Here is a 21,374-nt window from a genome sequence, read left to right as displayed (position 1 = left end):
ACTAAGTCCAGTGCCTTGCTGTTTATAACAAGACAACAGCTTATAAAACAAATGAAGCTTTAGGAAATACCTTTTCAGATGATGGTGAAAATAATAAAAGTGCAATGAAAATAATAACACCCCATAACAGCACACACTGGGTGCATACACTATTTCTCAGCATTAGGCTGAGCAACACAGTGGGTATTTTACCTACACATTCTGGAATCCTTGAAAAATCCCTGAAGCCATGTATTATTATTTACATTATTCATGTAAGAAAACTAGAACTCTAAGATAGAAAAAGCAGGAAACACAAATGATCCTTTTTATAATGTTATCAGTGCATGATTTATCTTTTGAAAGCCTGATTTTCTATCTTCTTCATCCTAGTGGAGAGAATATTAAGTTCTTTAACAGCAAAAGATTAAAAATGTAGTCATTCTCCCCACTAAGATCTATCAAAGTACTTGTTTGGGGCACAACAATAAATAGACAGAAATCTTGCCCTTTAAAAACTCAAGTCTGGCCAGGCATGGTGGAGCACGCCTGATATCCCAGCACTTAGGGAGGCCGAGGCAGGCAGATCACCTGAGGTCAGGAGTTCAAGGCCAGGCTGGCCAACACGGTAAAACCCCGTCTCTACTAAAAATACAAAAATTAGCCCAGCATAGTGACGCACGCCTGTAACCCCAGCTACTCAGGAGGCTGAGGTACGAGAATCGCTTGAATGCGGGAGGCAGAGGTTGCAGTGAGGCGAGATTGTACCACTGCACACCAGCCTGGGCAGCAGAGTGAGAATCTGTCTCAAGAAAACAAAAAACAAACAAAAAACAAAACCACCACCATCTCAAGTCTATGGAGCATCACATACTTTCTTCCTTAAAAAAACAAGAGACAAGGCCGGGTGCGGTGGCTCAAGCCTGTAATTCCAGCACTTTGGGAGGCCGAGGCGGGTGGATCACAAGGTCAAGAGATCGAGACCATCCTGGTCAACATGGTGAAACCCCATCTCTACTAAAAATACTAAAAATTAGCTGGGCATGGCAGGGCGTGCCTGTAATCCCAGCTACTCAGGAGGCTGAGGAAGGAGAATTGCTTGAACCCAGGAGGCGGAGGCTGTGGTGAGCCGAGGTCGCACCATTGCACTCTAGCCTGGGTAACAAGGGCAAAACTCCGCCTCAAAAAAAAAAAAAAAAAAAAAAAAAAACACACACAAGAGACAAATACACAGTTCTGTTATAGAGAAAGGAAAGGAGGGAATGTGATGAAAATTATACCAGCATTGCCTCCATTTTTTTCTGTGAGGCAAGACTGAGTCATATACATATTTATATAAGTTCTAGATAAATAATAAATGTCTTACTCTGGGTTTAAATGTGAGTTAATCTGTTCCTCTCTATGCATCACCTTCTAAGAGATTTCCTCAGCATTTTCTTCCACCTCATAATGCTCTTTCTAACTACATCTATACTCTGTCTCATCCAGGTCATAATCCCTGGCTCTTGCTATTAGGTTGGTGCAAAGTAATTGCTAGTTACATGTGTATCTCTTAAACACTTTCAAGTCTGTTGGGAGTTGGTCTACTTTGTGAATCTAGGTTCCAAATTTTGTCACTAATTATTCTACTGATGCGCTTAGTTCCATTCATTGTTTCATTAGTGTGCATCCTTTGACTTGAGTTCATCATCACCAAAAAGCTGTGTTTACAAGAGCCCCAAATCCAGGAACTGAGAGCACTGCCATGGGGGATGAACATTAGAGGGCGCTCTCAAACTCAAAGATTTTAGTGTTAAGGCTCCTTCTGGCAAGGAAGGTTCTTAATTGGGTACCTCATGGGAAGTCACAGAGCAGGCTTGAGGCCCCAGTTTCTTCTTCATGAGATTATGGCCCCCCACAGTCATCTTCCTCTTCTCATCCTGGGGGGCGAATATAAGATTCTTTTGTGTTTTCGTTTTGCAGGTGGAGTAGCTCACATAGGTCTCTGGACTCAGTTTCTGCTCTCCCTGCTCCTCAGTCTCAAGCCTCATCCCACTTCTCCCATCCCTGAACATATTTTAAAGCCAAAGTCCCCTGAGACATTTCAACTTGAGTTCCTACAGAGGATTCCAGACTTGACCTCTCTTTTTGATTTCTGTCCTCTGGAAGTGTCCCTTTCTTGTTCTGGGGACACTCTATTTTTTTAATGCCATTATATGAGGGTAAGAGATTTCTCCCATCAACTCAGCCTACTGTTTTGCTGGAAATCTTACAAAATATCTTCTTGATGTTTTCACCTCAATTCCAGAGTAACTAGAAATACTACCGTACGTGGGTAGAAACACTTAGTTTGAATGCTATTCCAATGTTTTCATGTTGATAAATATTAACATTTCAAGTCTTAGGGGAAGATATGCAGTTTTATCCTTTCAATTTTACATCTGCATTTAAAAATATAATTTGAACTACTATTGAGCCATTAATTATATCCCTCAAAAAAGAAGATATAAAATCCCAAGTGAACACAAAGTTAACCTACTTGCCCCATGGTTTTGAAACCCAGCCCACACACTTTCCAATCTCTGTAGCATACTCATATGGCTAGATAAATACCAAATGCAAGATGATTTCTGTGGTGGTTAGGAGCTGAGTTGAAAGCAGAAAGTCTTTAGTCTTCAAGCACAAGCTTTGTTTTTTTTTATGTGCAAAAGCAGCTATCTGCAAATGCCCAAATGAGAAACAACACACTGACTGTAACCATTCAGCACCTCACCTGGCCCCTAGGGAGTGTTCAGGATTTCTCAGGGACTGCCTTGTCTCAGCATAATATTTGTAGTGCATCTCACTTTTTACTTTTGAGTTTTTATTTCTTTGAATAGGGTTAGGAAAATCCCTTAATTAAAGATTCCAGGACTCTAAAGTACATTTCAAGAAAGCAGAATTGTTCACGAGATCTTGTAACCATGCTAGGTCCTTTGGACATGACTTTGTGCAGTTACGTGGCCAGAGGAGTTTGGTCTCAGACTATAAAAGACATGAGTCTTTCTAATCTGTGCATGAGCAAATATAGCACACAGGAAATCATTGCAGAGCGCTGATATAATCTTTTCTGTTTTACTCCATCTGAAGATGGTTCCTGTCTGAACCATGCATAGTAATCATTTAATGTTCTACAGATGAAAAAAAAAAACAAACAGAGCAGGGAGGCAGATGTGGTCACGTGCTGGATCTGCACTTAAACAGTGAATGACTGCTACCCCCACCTCCTGCAGTAGGAAAGGGAGGTCATAATTATATGGTGGGGCAGGAATGGGCCAAAAGCCAACTGCCTGAATGAGAGAATTTCTAGAAGGTCATATGGTGGGACTGGCTGAAAAGTACCTCCAGAATTAGCAAATGTTTTCACTTGGCTTGAAGTCACAGAAAGAGCATTGCAGCATAATAGAATTACACATCCTTTGGGAGATACCCTTCTCTCACTTGGAGTGTGAAATTCTTGGTGATATCAACTGAAGCTCCACATAGTTATGGAGGTAAAGGAAACGGGAGGCTTTGAGAATTACAAAACATACCACAGATGGAATATTATCCAACTATATTTCTTGCCTCCTCTAAACATCAGTTACACGGTTCTGTCAAGAGATTCAGAGCTGCCAAAGGTCAGTTGCTCAGTTGTAGCAAAAGCTATTTTCAGTTCATGGAATGGCATGACTAAATTAAAGAAAAACAAAATAAAAAGGCCTCTCAAGTGGCCAGAAAAAACTGGGGCATATGGAAGTAGGCAGGCAACGAAGCAGGATGGTCACGGGAGACGCACTATTTCATTGGTTCCTTTAAAAAATATTGCTAAAGAAACCTGGGGTGCTCAAATTTGGCTCAGAAGAAAGGGGAAGTCTTAAATAAGAAAAGTAATGATAAACACATGCAAAGTTCACCATAATCTTCCCACTCTTTCTCTCCTTGCTAAGTTAATTTTTCTTACAGCAGGCATCTTTAACAACCAACTATGTAAATTTATTATTTCCATATGTTCTTTCTTTATTCTCTCTAAATTCCAAAGATTGCCCTCAAGAGCTTTCAAAATCTGAATTAAATCAGAGAGGACATTGAAAAATTTTGTGCAGACACCTTTGAGAGTGAAGAACTATATCTTATAAATGGTGTGAATAATGCATTTGGCCCTTGATACAAACTTATTTTATAGTCCTGAACGTAATTCCTACTACATATCTATATTAGTCAGACTTCACAGGTCTAGATAAAATTTTTTTCATATAATATTTTCACTGAAGGAGCATAGCTTATATTCAAAGGAACATCCTAATAGAATTTTAAAGCTTTCCCAATGAGAGAGGGCTTGCTTTTATCATGATCCTTGAGGGGAAAAAAGCTTAAGAGGTTTCAAATAAACAGCTTATCAATACTGAATATTATTTAATCAGACCAAAGACAAAGTGAGATTAAAATTATAAGAAAGACAAACGATTGTGCACCAGCTTTCATACTTTTTAATGATAATTTCTACAATTTTATAAGTTCTTTGAAAACGTACTTAGCCATTTCTAAAGAGATTCAAATTCCTGTTGCTCATCTCAAAAGGCATAAAAAGCACCAACAGAGGCCAGGTGCAGTGGCTCACGCCTGGAATCCTAGCACTTTGGGAGGCTGGGGCAGGCGGATCAGGAGGTCAAGAGATCAAGACCATCCTGGCTAACATGGCGAAACCCCATCTCTAGTAAAAATATAAAAATTAATTGGGTGTGGTGCCAAGCACCGGTAGTCCCATCTATTCAGGAGACTGAGGCAGGAGAATCACTTGAACCTGGGAAGCAGAGGCTGCAGTGAGCTGAGATCATACCACTGCACTCCAGCCTGGTGACAGAGTGAGACTCCGTCTCAAAAAAAAAAAAAAAGCACCAACAGATCATCATTCTATTCTCCCAAACATGTCGTGAATCATATTGTTAAATTTCAAGTCATTCAATTCCATAAAATTTCTTCTAAAATATAAAAAGAATATAAAAATGAGGAATTATTTATTTTCTTGTCAGATTTGATTGACAATAATTTGCAAGGGTTTTCTGTTTCTTGTCAAAAGAGTGTCTGTTCAGTTATTCAATAAAACATGTATTGAGTACTCGTTGTTCGGAAAGAGGCCTTATGTAAAGCGCAAGCTGGAGTATACGTTTTATTTATTCACCAGGGTTTTATCACAGGAGAGAGACCTATTCCACAACACATGTGTAAGAACACCTATTTTCATGGGCAAATGCGTTAGAAAGATACAGAACTGACAACACAGCTGACGAGACCAGCTGAGCTCCCCTAGTAAAATTCTTCCTCGCTAACGGAACCGGATTTCAAACCACCAGTGCTGCAGCCAGGGCAAGCCTCGTAAGTGCCAAATTTCAGAGACACAAAAACTCAGTAATCTAGATAAATAATACTTTAATGTAATCGTTATAAAGGTCTAAAATAATGTCAAAAATCCAGGATGAGCAAACCATCAACATTTCAAATAAAGACTGATCCTGCCTTTATTCAAAATCTGGAGTGCTGGTCATCATTGATTAACTTTCTGCATTCATATGGTATGTTTATAAATATTACATTCATATACTGTTTGTCTTGATTACTGACTGTGTCATCACCCATTAAACGGCGTATCCAAGGTGAAATCCTCACTCACCTAATCCTGGTTCCAGGCCTGCTGGACTCAGGAGTGAAATGGTGGTTTTTCCCATTCCCCTTGCCAGACACTTTCTTTCCAATTACACCTAGAGGCAGCCACACAAATAGCTCTGGCCATTCATATGCAAACAATTCTACACATGGCTTCCATGTAAGATTTGGCTTTTGTGGTTGATTTCTGATATTAAACAGAGAGCAGAGAAACCGGTTATCCCGACCCTCCCACTACTGCCTGTCTCTGAACACTGCCAGCAGCCACCCTAACATGAAATAAAAACCAAGAGCCAGAGAGAACCCTGTGAGGGTGACTGAGCACAATGACCGAGCTTAGGTCCCTGTGCCACTGTTGAGCTCTGAACCAGCCCGGCACTGTTTACTCTGTGCACCTAGTTAGGAGACAATGAACACCCTTAGGATATAAACCACTATTACACTATCTACCTGTTACCTGAAGCCAAAATATTTCTAATGGATCTTCTAGTTTAATAGCCAGTGAGCTTGCAGAGCACGGGTTTCTAAACTTCACTGCATTGATGACTTAAAACATGTATGTTAGTATTTCAGCCCCAAATCATTTGCTTCTAGGTAGTGAAGCAGTGCAAATTCTCAAGTGGAATATGGCTGTAATCTCTTTATATGGCAATTAATCATGGAAATGTATGCAAATTAGAGGTCAAACCATCCTTCAAATAAAATAGATTTTTTCCTGCTAAACATTTGTGATAAAAATGTCAGTGTCAGTCATGTCAACAGAAATTTCAATTTTTATTTTGCTCTTGCAATAAAGAATTTTATTGTGTTGTTTGAAGATGAAGAAAGGAGGGAATTTTCCTGAAGAGATACAGATGTTCGAAATTTCCCTTATGTTTCCTTATTTCCCTAGTTTCAAGAGCAGTAGAATTAGTGTGGTAGGAACCTTAGATATAATAGCCATATAGGCTCATTTTTCACTTGAAGAAATTGAGATCAAAATAGAAGACAATAGAAGATTTTCTATACATCAGAGAAGTCGTTAACAGCAGAGTCACAACAACTGCGTAGTTTTTCTTTCCTAGTCTAGTATTTTTTTAAATATGAACCACGATGCTTTCTAAAAATTTGACTCAGAGAGGAGGTCAAGGCACACACATCTCTCAGTAGAACACTGACCTACATTGACATTCATTAAGCAGTGCTAGAAGGCAAAGGTCTGTAATTGCGCTATCCAATATAGTAGACACCAGCAATAGACGACTACATTTTAATTTAAATAATTAAATAAAATTAAAATTTATTACTTTAGAAGTAACATTTCAATCCTCAATAGATACACATGGCTAATGGCAACCATATTTTTCAGCAAAGAATATGAGCATTTCCATCATCATAAAAAATTCTATTGGCCAGCACTGCTTTACAGCTATGAGTCCTCATGTTACTCTGTTTCTAATTGTAGGAACAGGAAGAAGGGAAGGATCATCTACAGAAAAATCACCCTGAAAAGATAAAAGAAGAATTGTATGCATTACTACAAAAGCTGTTCTGGCTAACTATGTATCCTCTCATGTCCTCTCTATGGTTAATATAATAGCTATTAATTGCAAAAAGTAGTATTATCACTTAAATTCAAAAGCAATCTGATAATCAACAATTCTCAATCATGATGGCACCTTCTGAAAAAAATATGTACATCAGAAATTTTCCTCCAAAGACTGCCTTTGGAAGGTATATAAATTACTTTTCCTATGCCAAGTTAACATGAACTTAGCCCTTAAAATAACTGTGGGAGGAAAACTTTACTGACAAAACAGTCTAATATAGTCTGGTTGTTTCTTCCCTCCAAATCTCATGTTGGCATGTGGTCCCCACTGTTGACAGAGGGGCCTAGTGGGCTGTGTTTGGGTCATGGGGGAAGACACTTCATGAATGACTCAGTTCCCTCCTTGCTGTAATGAATTCATGTGACATCTGGTTGTTAAAAAAAGAGTCTGGGATGTCTGCCCTGTCTCTCTTGCTCCCCCTCTTGGCATGTGACATGCCCACACTCCCTTGCCTTCTGCCATAAGTAAAAGCTTCCTGAGGCCTCACCAGAAGTCAAGCAGATGTTGGTGCCATACTTGTACAGCCTGTGGAACTGTTAGCCAAATAAACCTCTTTTCTTTGTAAATTACCCAGTCTCAGGTATTCCTTTACAGTAACGCAAAATGGACTAAATCACAATCTGTGGTGGGTTTTCATTAAAGACAGTCTTGGATTTTAGGTAGGTTTGCTGATATATGTATACACACGTACACACACCTAGGTCTTATTAAATGTTACATAACATATTATTCAGAATTATCTTTCACATTGTAAAGTTCTCACATAATACTTGAACTTGGTGCCAAAAAAATGTGGCATTGTGTTTTAACAAACTCAGGCTATTTCTAAAGCAAACTGATTATTGGATTTGACATTCTTGACAAGTTTGTGCATCTGCATTTCAGTTAGGACTAGCATAATTTTAAAAATTAGCTTCATTGAAGCGTCATTTAACTAGAATAATATTTACTCATTTAAATGTAAAATACAATGACTTCGAATAAACATATAAGCCCTGTCACCACCCTCTTATCTTGAAATAAAATATTTGCAGCAACTCAAATAATCTCTCATATACTTTGCAGTCAATTCCTCCCTTCACCCTTTATCCAGGCAGCCATTAATAGGTATTCTGTTGCTACAGTCCTGTCTTCCACAGAATGTCACATAATGAGACAATGAATACATAGTCTTTTGCATCTAGAATCTTTCACTTAGCACAATACTCTGAGATTCATTGTTTGTCATCTGTATTTGTACTTTGTTTCCTTTTCATTGACCAATACAACTCCATTTTACATAATTCATTTGCCCATTTCCACTGATAAACTTTTGGGTTGTTTCTAGTTTAGAGTTTTTAAGAATAAAGTTTCTATAAAACCTTGGATACAATATTTCTGTAGACATTATTCAGTATTATGTTGCTCTTGGGAAAATACCTAGGAGTAGAATTTTCTGGGACTTAATGTAAGTATACATTGAACTTTTGAAGAAATTTCACGTTTCCAAAGTGGCTGCATCATCCTGCATCCCCATCCTCCATTATTAGCAATAAAACAAGAGGTCCAATTGTGCCATATCCTTGCCAACACTTAGTATTGTCAGCCTTGCTAATTTTAGTCAGTATGCAGTGTGTGTGGAGGTGTATGCATGTAGTATGTAGTTGTCTGTCTAAACCTCTAGTCCATTTTTAAAAAATAAATTTTTTTCTTAAGTTGTAAGACTTTATGCTGGGTAAAAGACAACATACATATACATATGTGTGTGTGTGTGTGGTAAATGTGTGGGGGGGGATAAATGTGGGTGGGTGTGTGTGTGGGTATGTGTGGTGTACTTTGCAAAGAGTCCCATACAGTGTATTGCTGGCTTATTCATTTTTGTAATGGTGTCTTTGAAAAGAAAATGCTTTTCATTTAATATAGTCCAATTTATCAAATTTTCTGGTATCTGCTTTTCGTATTCTAGTGAAAAACTCTTTCCTAATCCAAAGTTTTGGAAATATTTCTTATATGTTTTCATCCAGAAGTTTTTAAATTTTTGCTCTGAATTTTAGGTCTATGATCCATACCAGTTAATTGCTATATATTGCGTGAAGCAACATTTAGGGTTTACTTTTTGCATAGAGATGTATAATTTTTCCAGTACCACTTGTTGACAACTACTATTTCCTCATTGATTTACCAATAGCCTCTTCACTAAATGCTAATTGACAATATGTATGTTGGCCTACTTCTGATCTCTGCTTTCTGTTCACTGCCTTATAGATTTCCTCGTGCAATAACATCATTGTCTTGAGTTCTGGTAGTTGAAATCTTCCAAAATTTTCCTGCAGAACAACCCCCCCTCCCCGCCAAAAAAAAAGGAGGCAGTGGTAGAGCATAGAGGCAATAGTTAAATGAGGGCATAGCTGCTTTCCATGATGAAAATTGCAAACCCCTTCCTTCACTCAACCTATTCCCTGCCTTACATTTTTCCTCAGCCCTTATCACTATGTAACCAATTCTACTACATGTCTATACCTTGTTATTTTCTGTCTCTCCTAATAAAATGTAAACTCACTGTGGGCCAGGATTTATTTCTGTTTTACTTCCTGGGGTAACCCTAGTAACTAAAACAATTTCTGGCACATAATAAGTACTCAATAAATATTGACTGAATTATTAATGAACTGGACATCTACTTTCATCTTTAACAATGTAATGCTCTGTGCTGAAGCCAGAGAATTGAGTGGCACAAAAAAATCAAACATACAAATGAGAATGACAGTCATTAATCACCTTCCGAGAGCCACCATGAGCACTCTGCTCAGCTGTTCCTGGCGTCAGGGTCTTGCTTCATTGATTTTGGTTAACAGGGTACGCAGCCTCTCTAAGGCATGCTTACATGTATTTTCAAGGTAGGATAGATGAAATAGTGTTACCCCTACTTTTTACACTGGGGATTAGAGAAATCCATTCATTTTGGTGCTTTAGCAAACAACATCACTGTGGATGAGAGCGTTGAGTCCAGCAGAGCCCTTAATTATGAATAAGAACACTTTCTCCCTCATGGAATATGTGTGATTCAACATGCCCCTAAGTCATATGAAGAAACTGGGGAGCAAAAGAGAAACTAAAGAATAACTCTACCTAAAGTTAGAGTCTACCTTTCGAAACTTACTGAGTCAATAATAAAAAACATCCTGGAAAATAAAAATGTAAAGTGTTGATTAAATTATAGACCAAACTAAGTAAGATTTAGAAACCTTCACACAATCTTTTGCTGTTGTTGTACTAGTAACAGAGAGCCACCACCACTGCTGTCTGCTGGAGGTGGCAAAAGCTTTGTCTCCCAAATGTAACCACGGTGGCTTTCATTGTTCTGATATAAAGAGAAGACAGGATAACATAATCTAAGAAAAATACTACCTAATTAAAACTTTACTCACCCCACATTTAATCTCGAACTCTTCCTCTGTACATAAAATAAGGATGATAAGATTTTTATCTACCTTCAGTATGAGAAATAGACGAATTTTCCATTTAATGCTTAGAAAAATTATAATATACTTAAAGATAAATAAAATACAGTAACATACCATTTGAGGCCAAAATGGAAACACTATTTTAAATTAGAATTCTAACAGCAACTTTACAAATTCTTATACCCAGTTTTATCTCAATCACATTGCACAACTTCACTTACAAAGCAATTCTCTCAAAGACTTAACATAATAAAAACTATCTCCCTATTGAGACAAACCCACCAAAAAACAATTGACATTTTATCTGAAGATAAAATATAAATATTCAATCTTACAATTTATTTCATTAGTGGCCTTAGAATGCAAAAGTAACATGAAAGTTATTAATAATTTTCAAAACTCAATAAACCATTTTCATCAGAGCCTAATTATTGTTTATAAAAAATGTACAACAGGAACTCTCTCAGCTCTCATCAGCCAAAGATCAATAACAACATTAAAGCCCAGTCTAAGTATTAGAACCAATTCTCTTTGTTAATAACTTATAGTGATTATAGGCTGAATTTTCTTCTAACACCTCTGTCCACTCATGAATAATCATTACATACCTAGATTATAGGATTGAAAAGTGTTTTTTTTAAATATTTCATTTTTCCAGATAGAAAACTAGCAACATACTTTAAAATCAGAAAAGTAGCCCCAAATGCATATTTTAATGTAAAAAGCAGGCAATGTGGTTATACCTTAGCTGGGTCCTTTACAAATAGATTAGATTAGAATATTTTGCCCATGTGATTTTGACACTGCATCATATACAACATTCAGTCATATGCATGATAATGAAAAGACAAATTATTCATGGAACAAAGAACATTTAAGGATCCATAACAGCACGTTTCCTCTGTGAGTAAACTCTTAGGAGGAGAAGTCATATCCTATTGTGAAACAAGTGAGAATCACACTTGGTTTATGTAAATTTTAGTTTACAGAGAAAATGCTGAGTTCAAGACAGTTTTCAATAGTTAGTACTGTCTTCCCATATGTTAATCAGATTCATGTGAAAACATTAAAACTAAATATTAAAATTAATTTCATGCTATCTATTTTTAATTAAAATAAATGTTTTTAATTCCTCCTTGGAGAAAGCAGGACATTATCATGCAATCACACACATTTATGATTTCTAAAGCTCACAGGAGTAGATCTGAGACTAGATGAACAGAGAGAAATACTGGAAGCAATTTTACCCAAGATTTATATATTCAGACTCAGAAATCTCTGGAATCTCACAGGGACTCGAGGAATCCTCTAGTGCAGCCAGTCCTGTGGCAATGAGGTTCTGTATCCTAATGAAGAGGCTAAACTCAGCCAGCACCATGACTCTACACAACTGCTTGGTGTGTTAGACACCAGAGAGCCAAAACCCCGAAAGGAAACAGAGCATCATGGGACACACATGGAGCCACAGGACACACATGGAACTGTGGGACATGCATTGGGCCATGGTGCATGCAAAGATATGGGCTCAAGCATGAAACCATGGGACGCACATGGAGCCATGGGACATGCAAGGAGTTATGAACATGCCTGGAACCAGGGACACACATGGAGGAGTGGAACGTGCATGGATACATGGACACATAGAGACACAGATATGCCTAGAGCCATGGGACATGCATGGAGCCTTAAACAGGCATGCAGCCATGAAACATGCATGGAGCTGTGGGAAACACATGGTGCCATGACACACACATGGAGCTGTGGGATGCAGAGAGATGGCACCTGCATGGAGACATGGACATGCCTGGAGCCATGTCACACACATGGAGCTGTGGGAGGCACACTGATGGCACATACATGGATAAATGGACATGCATGGAGCCATGAGACACATGTGCATGGAGCCATGAGACATATTGAGCTGTAGGAGGCACACTGATGGCACATGCATGGAGAAATGGATGTGCATAGAGCCATGAGATACACATGTGTGGAGCCATGTCACACACGCAGAGCTGTGAGAGGCACATAGAGAGACACCTGCATGAAGACATAGACATGCATGGAGCCATTGGACACATCGAGCTGTGGGAGGCACACAGAGAGATGACACCTGTATGACAACATGGACATGCATGGAGCCATGAGACAGGTGTGTGGAGCCATGTCACACACATGGAGCTGTGGGAGGCACACTGATGGCACAGGCATGGAGAAATGGACGTGCATGGAGCCGAGACAAATGTGCGTGGAGCCACGTCACATACATGGAGCTGTGGACACACGTGGAGCCTAGCACAGAAACAACTCCTTTACCCATCCAGCATCCCCTCATTTTCAGAGATGTTACAGTTTGTTGTGGCTTGACACTGCCCATGGTACACCTTCTCCAGCCACAGGAGAAGCAGGTGGCAGGCTGAGCAATGCCAGTAGCCCACAAGACAGCTCAGAGGTCAAGGGAAGAGTGGCAGGAGGCCGGAAAACAGGCAAGAAGGGCAGTTACGACAAGAGGTAATACATACGTGGCCACATTAGAGAGCGGCAGAAAGAGCCTCAGACTAAGAGAGGGGCTCAGGCCACTGTGAGTGAACACGAGGAAGAGCCAACTCAGAGTTACAAAACATGTCAGATATGCTTCCTGTCAACATTTAACAAAGCAATGCTTGTAACACATACATTAATATAATGTCATATAATGATAATGTTTCAAAAGGAAAATACAGGATCCATGAAAAATAATGATTCATACTGCCGTATGGGAATATAACCCAAGTTTAAAATCCTAATTGACCATTTTCAGTCACTGCTTTTTCAATCACCGAAGACTACATATGGGGATAAAGGCAGCTGTTAAAACCCAAGATCCTTAGGGATGCAGCAGAAAACCAACTGCAACCCCACAGCCCAGGCCCGGTGATGGCCCAAGCTGGCACAGGCATTTCAATTCCCTCCATGCCCTCCCCAAGCCACTGGAGCTAAATGTTGCAAATCCTCTATCACGAGTCCAGGGAGCTCTTCCATATGTTTCAGAACAATTCTCAGGCCAATCAATAAACCCGTAAGTAGGAGGACACTCTATAGGAACATCAAGGAGTTAAAGATAAAGATCGCTGGGACCTGGGAATGGAAATCAATACGGCCCTGCCTGATTCTGCAGGCAGGAGTAATCTCAGGCATCAATGCTAAATGCTGCCAGCTAACACCCTGAAGAAAGGCCTCCAGATCAGTCATATGAAGGCCCCAAGCAAAGAAAGCCTGAGTACAGCATGACTCACACCACGGGTGGTCTTTCTCTGTGAATAATGTGAAATTGCTCCCCACAAACCAATTCCTATAACAGAAGCCTGCTCTGTAAATAGCCAGCATACTGAATAAACTTTAATCAATAAACAAACAAAAGCAGAATATGGCACATCGCCTTAAGTAGGCATTAAACATTTAAAACTAATTTCAGAGATGGTTATGAGACCCAATAAGCACACTGAGAAACACGCTGTCTTGAAGGGTCACTATTTTTTTCCCTATTTATTGGAATAGACATTTAAGCAAATGACAAGGATGTAAGTGTGAATGGTGCATCTGTAACGGGTCAGGGTGTTTTAGCAGCCACTGCACAATCGGAGGTAAAATTCCAGAACACACAGTCAAGCAAGTAACCTTGCAAACACAGCAAGCTGTTAAAGCTTGTTGTGCAATGAACTCCACTAGACAGGAGGAGCCTGCAGTGGCAGATACTTCACAGAAGTTCAGGAAAAAAAAAAAATCCTACCTGCATCTTCTGCCTAGCCAGGTAAATCAGATCAAGGCTGTGACTGAATGTGCCACATTTCATGAAGACGTTCGTTAGCTTCCAGGCCTTCAGTAGCATCTTGTGCTGAATGCCTCCAGTACATTATACTAAATCATGACATTTTAAATGTATGTGGAAATCAGGATTTTAAGTCGAGATTATCCTGTTCTCCCTTTAGTCCCCCTTGTCAGTGTTTCATCCTACTTTCTCAAAATTTCTTGGAATGATGCCTTACAAAAAGGTGTTCATGGGGAGTCGCAGAGGCCGCTCGTTCAACTGTAACATGAGCCATTCAAGGCCTGACTGGGCCTATAACATCACAAGATGTCTGTGTGTGTGTGTCTATGTGTGTGTGTACATCACAAGACATCGTGTGTTGTGTGTCTGTGTGTGTGTGTCTGTGTGTGCATCTCATAAGACATCGTGTGTCTGTGTGTATATCACATCGTGTGTGTGTGTTTATGTGTGTGTGTGTACATCACAAGACATTGCGTGTGTATGTGTGTGTACATCATAAGACATTGTGTGTGTGTATATATCACAAGACATGTGTGTGTGTGCGTGTATCACAAGACATCGTGTGTGTGTGTGTCTGTGTGTGTGTATGTGTGTGCGTGCGTGTGCATGCGTGTTTGAAAAACAGTTTTATTCCCTTCTCAGAGAAGCACTTCCTAAGGCCCTGTGCTCTTGGCCTGGGGCCTGGCTACTCCTCTTCAGCCAAGACAGATCCTCAGGAACTCCCTCCTCTCCTGCATCCAGCCCCGCCCACGAGCTCTCCTGCATCCTGGGTGCTTTGGCCTCCTGCCCTCCAGGCTCACTGGAGGTGGAGTCCGCTTCCTATAACCTAACTGGGCACCTGTTCCCAGTTCCTGTCCCCTCCTACAGCACTGGGGACTCTGAATAACCAGTCATCTCCCCTTCTCTTCTCTCTCTTTAGCCCCTTTCTTCACCTCATTCCTTCACATCGCCATTTGAGGATGGTTAAGTCATGCTCTTTTAAAAGCTGTTCCCTGCCCTCATGTCCCTGCATGGCTGACATGAATTCTCTCCTTTTATATCTTTCATCTAGTCCCTAACCTTTGATATATCCCCCCACATATCACCATCTGGTTCCTTCCCCCAACCCTGCGCTGAACCTGCTCTGATACATGCTGCCTTTGATGTGTCCTCCCTAAAGATACACTGAAGTCCTAACCACAGGTATCTGTGAACGTGACCGTATTCAGAAACAGCACCTTTGCAGATGAATTAAGATGAGGTCACGCTGGATTAGGGTTAGCCCTAAGTTCAACATGACTAACATTCTTATAAAAAGAGGAGAAGGCAAACAGACAGGGACACAGAGGGAGGATGCCATGAGACTGCAGACGGAGAGACCAGAGTGATGCATCCATGGGCCAAGGAATGCCAAACCCTGCTGGCAACCACAAGAAGTAAGGAGGAAGCAGAGAACGGTTCTTCCCTGGAGCCTTCAGGGAGAATACAGACCTGCAAACACCGTGATTTTGGACTTCTGGCCCCTAGAGCTGTGAGAAGAGACAATTAGGTTGTTTTAAGCCATCCAGTGCCCAGTCATTTGTTAAAGCAGCACTAAGCAGCTAAAACAGTACTGCTGATGGAATTTCTCAGAGAATGACCAACTTTCCTGGCTTTTCCAGAACATAAGCAATCAGGAAAGTCCCAGGAAAATCGGGAAAGTGTGTGACTCTTCCTTCTGGCACACACCTGCCTTGAGCACTCTGCAGTAAGCCGATGCTCTGCCAGACACTGCCCTCTTGAACGTATCCCCTTTCTTGGTTCTCAGGAAGGCTCTCTCTCAACTGGATAATTCCATCTGGTGGCTCATGGGAGCTCAGCCTCTTCCGTCTAAAATCACCACACCCCTTGCATCTGCTTTCTCTTCTTGATTCTATGTGGAATCGACAGCCAAGAATGCAGGGATGGCACTCAGGGCTTCCTCCTCACTCCTGCTCTACATCCACTGAATCCTCAACCACACTCCTTTCCAATCTCCAGAAGCCACCTCTTCTCTACATTTCTGCCTCCCTCCCTTAATGCAGTTCCTCCTCCTGTTGGTCTCAGTAGCAGCCTCAGAATGGGCTGTCCCTGCTGGCATTTTGCCATCCTCCAGATAGAGGATAAACTTGTTCAGATGCCTGCCAATGCCAGGCACCTCCTATTCCCCACTTGCCAGTGAGCCTCATGCCCTCTACCTCCTCCTCCATATCTTAAAATAAGATGTCCTGACTTCCTGTGCGTGAGGCTTCCCAGGACCTGCAATACACCCTCTCTCGCTTCAGGGCTTATCACTTGCCCTTTTCCTCTCCCTGGAAACCTCTCCCGTCATAAGTTTTGTAAACACCTTCTAGCAATCACTTGGGATGCAGCTCTGGCATGACGTTATCCTAGAAACCTTCCTCATTCACCATCCTATAGCCCAGGATGTGGGTTTAGAGCCCCTCTCCTAGGCTCTGCAGCACCCAACACAGGCAACTGTTAGGACCCTTGACAGAATGTTATGCAATGGCCCTTTTAGTTCACATTCCTAAAAATAGTCTAAACTCTTTTAATAGGAACTATGTATCTTCTCAATCTCAATATCTAGTGAAGACCCGTACACAAAAGGCTTCTCTTAAATGTTCATCGACTCTTCACCCAAAATTTAAAATATGCAAGTAAAACTACACTGAGATGCCATTTATGCACAAAGTTTGGCCCAAATCCCAAGGCCTGTTGGTATACTCTGCAGGAAAGGTAGCAGAGTAACAGGTAATCATATCCAAGGCAACTACAATACAAGGTGGTGGATTCTCCATGACAGAGAACTGGGCAACATCCACATACATTCACTCTTTAGCCCAGAAATCCCAATTCCAAAAATCTCTTCCAATGGTACACTTGCAAAAATATTAACTGATGCTTACAGGGGGCACTACTCATTGAAACAGTATCCAAGGTCACAGATGACAGAAAATAACCTAAGCATCCCTCAGTAAGGAACTTTGATTAAGTTAGGGCTCATCACATAGTGGAAGCTATGCAGCTACAAAAAAAAAAAAAAAAAAAGAATGACATAGATCTCTATATTTTTCTAGAGAGTAGGCTCCAGCATATATCATTAGCCTAATAATGCTACACAGACAGAAGTCTAAATAAGTGCCACTTTTCATCTAAGAAGAGAGAGTATAAATATATATTTGTATATGTATTTGGTGCTTTGCTTCTATTACAAGTAGCCTAACCTATAAAATATAGGTAAAAAGCTAAACGCAGAAAGAGTTCTACAACAGGATACAGAAAACAGGAGCAAAGCTCGTTTCCTTTGAACATCCCTTGCTTCAATAATTTGACTTTGAAACACTGCAAAATAACTTAATGTCAATTTTAAGAATTTCTAAAAGTCAAAAAAAAAAAAAATAAACAAATGATAGTAGCTGGGTCTTGGGTTGGTGTCATAACCACACAGAAAGAAATTATTTCAACTGATTTTAAAGCAGTGATTTTGCTAGAATTTGCCAGTGAAATATATGTACTGTGAAGACCAAAAGAAAGAAGAAAAAAAGTCATTTTAAGGATTTTTCAGTAATCAAAAACAACCAGGGTTGTATGCAGCTGTTACTCTAAAATGACTGAGTATGTACTAAAGAAAAAAGACAAATAATTAGGTTGGTCTGTAGAGACTTGGGATCTTGTGCAAGGAAGAAACAGACGCTAAGATGGGAAAGGTTAACAAAGACCCTTGTGTCCTGGAGATGAGCTGGAAGCACCAGGAGAAGCTTATGGTATATCTGAAAAAATGTTTTTCTTAGCACTGTCCTCTGAGAAGACATGTGGGCAGCTTGAGTGCTAAAGCATCCAGAAATGAGTAATTCCAGATCTATGGAAGGAAAGAGGTAAAAGGAAGAGGAAAACCTCATTGACCCGGAGAGTAAAGAAGCTCACAAAGACACTTGGATGGCGGTCAGAAGAATCCAGAAGCCACCCTCAAGAGGCTACTCTGGGGTTCAAATGCTACAGTTTCAATATGTACAAGGATGTAAGCTACACGAATTAAAATGCATCAAATAGGTTGAAATTCATGTATTCATAATAATTCTAACAATCAAAGTAAGAAAAAAGCAAACATAATGTCTTATTCATCCCATTTGGATGACAAATGAATTACCAGAGGGATGTTAAAGAACCAAACTACTAGTGTATTTTTTAAAAATACACATATAAATTGGTGGCGGCAGGGAGCATTTATTTGGCCTTTTCTGTACAAGGTGTACCTTCAGGATATTCAAAGAGTTGATAAAGGAAAGATGGTTTATATAGAAGTATTCTAACCCCTAAATGAAGACAAGAATAAAATGAGAAAATCCCAGTTTTACCCATGGGTGAATCAGTAGATTGAGTCAGTGATCATCAGTGACTGATTGATTGTTTCCCGGCTGGATATGTTCTGACTCCTGAAGGAAGCATCCAGCACTACCCACGACACAGTCAAGGCTAAAAGATAGAAACCTGGATCTCAGCTCAGTAGGCATCTTGAGATTACTAGGGATTTACAGACATCTTTGGGACAGAAACATATTTGAACCACACAATTGGAATGTGATGGGCAAAATCCAGACTGTCAGAAACCGTCTAGGACAAAGAACTTGGTTTCTGTAAAAATTAATTTGCAAAGGCTATGAAATAAAAGTAAAATATTAAAAGAGACTCAAGAGATATATCAACCGATGGTATCGTATGGAATCCATTTAAATACTGATCTGACTTAACTGTTAACAAAAAGATGCCTAACAATTTATGAACCCATGAAAAATCTCTCAATGCCCATTGGGTGTTTTGATGATGTCATGAAATCATTTTTTATTTGTTGTGATAAGAGTACTGAATTCCTTATCTTTGAGCATTCTAAACTGAAATCTTATATATAAAATTATATGATTTTTTTGAATTTTCTCCAAAATAATTTAGTGGGAATGAGATGAAGCATGAGTGGAACTTTAGAGGAAAAAAAGGATGGGGCTGGGCCATGAATTGGTAAAGTGTGGGGCATGCAAAGTTTTAAAAGCAACAAAATGTAAAACCACTTGTTGCATGAATTACTAAAATACAATGTCTGATTTATCACATTTAGCCTGATAATACAATTTTTTGAGGACAGGGATAAAGTCTATTTTCTTTTCCAATCTGAATGATTGAGTCCCCTGGGTGTGAAGGACCCTAAATAAATTTCAATGAATGAAAGAATAAATGAGTGGATATGCAGATTAAATTATTTCATCCCACCAATCCATAGAGATACTTAGGACATTAAATCAATTCTGCTGCCACACAATGCTAGATAGAAACAGAGGGGTAAGTTTGTGGCTAGACTAAGGCTTTGCAGGAAAATGCCACGGTGACGAATTTTAGGCTTTCTTTGGTTTCGTTGTTATTTTTATGGTCACATTTTTATTCTTTGGTTCAAACACCTGGGAGGTCTGCAGTACTTGTTAAATAAAGGTGACCAGAAATAGTGAGATTTGCTACCTTGGTAATCCCTGTCGAAATCCTTCTTGAGGCAGTGATCAGTTTCTGGATGGTAGAGGCTTTTGTATTTTTACCTTTATTTTAAACTACATCAAACAAGAGTCACTGGATTATACAGCATTTGTGATGCTCTATTATCCTCCATCACTAAATACAGAATGTGCATTTAGATGATGGCTTTGCACTCAGTGTGTGCTGGTCCCTTACCTTTATAGGAGATGACCGGGTGCTCGGCTCTCTGGCACTGAGTCGCGCCCTGGGCCTCTGGGCGGGCAAGTCTCCACAGCCCCAGGCTTGAGAACAGCCATGCTATAACACAGGTTCCCTTCATGGTGGGCAAGGGGCCTCTGACTCTGGGCACGTGTCTTCTAAAGAGAAGCTCTTCTTCCCCTCATGTGTGGAAAGTGCCTAAAACACACAAAAGAGAAGAATCAAATGGCGGTGAGTTTGTTTTCTGGTGGGTGGTCTTCTGGTAAAACTCCCTCAGTAACTTCAAGGTTATACTTTGCGGAGACAGAGGAGAGCTTGGAGAGCTTAAACAAGCCCATTTTTCTAGGTCATGTACCAGGCTGTGTGTGTGTATGAATGCATGGGTGAGTGCGTGTGTCTCAATCCAGACCTATCTTTCTCCCAATAATTACATGACATAGCCCATTTGTTGTAAAGTGAGAAACATTCAAGTTTAAGCTATACTGTCATCACAGTCACTCCTAAGGAATGTGGATTAATAGTTGGGATTGGCTGGTTTCCCTTGGCCACCTGTCCTACCCCCTTGCACAAACACAGATCTAAATGTGGAAACCCTACAAATACCTGCCCATCCCTTTGAAACATTTAACAGGCATATTTTTAAGAAGGCCACGGCCGCTGTCTTTTACTACTAAATTGATGAGTATGATGCTACCCAACTTTTGAAAAAGCATCACGATTTGGTAAATTCTGTATTTAGTGATGCAGGATAACCTTTTAAAATTGTAGATTATCTGCCTGCAAAATAACTGGCTGGAGATCAAGTGTGAATCAAATAAAATCTGTATCAAGCACCAACTGGGTAAAATAAAAGTACTATGCTGGGAAAGTTTAAAGATTATGAACAATTTAAATGATTAACAAGCATTAAAGTAATATAGGCCTGTAAAAATAACTATAATCCAAGCTATTAGCAAGCCTTAAAAAGAATGGGAGTGCTGTGGGAGTCGAGGGAGAGCAGGACTGCTACAGAGGGGGATCTATGACGGGTCCACGCAGGAGTTCAAATATGAGTATAATGCTGGAGGATAAAGAGGATTTCAACAGATGGAGGTTTCTGGAAGCACATTTTTTCCCCAGGGAAGAGGATGAAAAGGCACATTGAAGGGGCAGGAGGAAGATGTATGCAACATGTTTTGG

At 40.0% G+C, this 21,374-nt stretch overlaps 1 protein-coding gene across 4 annotated transcripts in view; it reads right to left on the bottom strand.

Moving 5' to 3' along the window:
* The window catches only part of SEMA5A (semaphorin 5A), a 505,914-nt gene that overhangs the window by 316,442 nt on the left and 168,098 nt on the right, over positions 1 to 21,374 (bottom strand). For all 4 annotated transcript variants that reach the window (XM_074387337.1, XM_003932501.4, XM_074387338.1 and 1 more), the window contains one exon: positions 20,193 to 20,393. In XM_074387337.1, coding sequence (XP_074243438.1) covers positions 20,193 to 20,316 — 124 coding nt within the window. In that variant the 5' untranslated portion in view covers positions 20,317 to 20,393. The remainder of the gene's footprint in view (positions 1 to 20,192; positions 20,394 to 21,374) is intronic.

The sequence above is a fragment of the Saimiri boliviensis genome, chromosome 1 (genome assembly GCF_048565385.1).
Source record: "Saimiri boliviensis isolate mSaiBol1 chromosome 1, mSaiBol1.pri, whole genome shotgun sequence".
Taxonomy (NCBI): Eukaryota; Metazoa; Chordata; class Mammalia; order Primates; family Cebidae; genus Saimiri; species Saimiri boliviensis.
The sequence above is the reverse complement of the archived record's forward strand: the minus strand, read 5'-3'. Positions and strand labels throughout refer to the sequence as shown.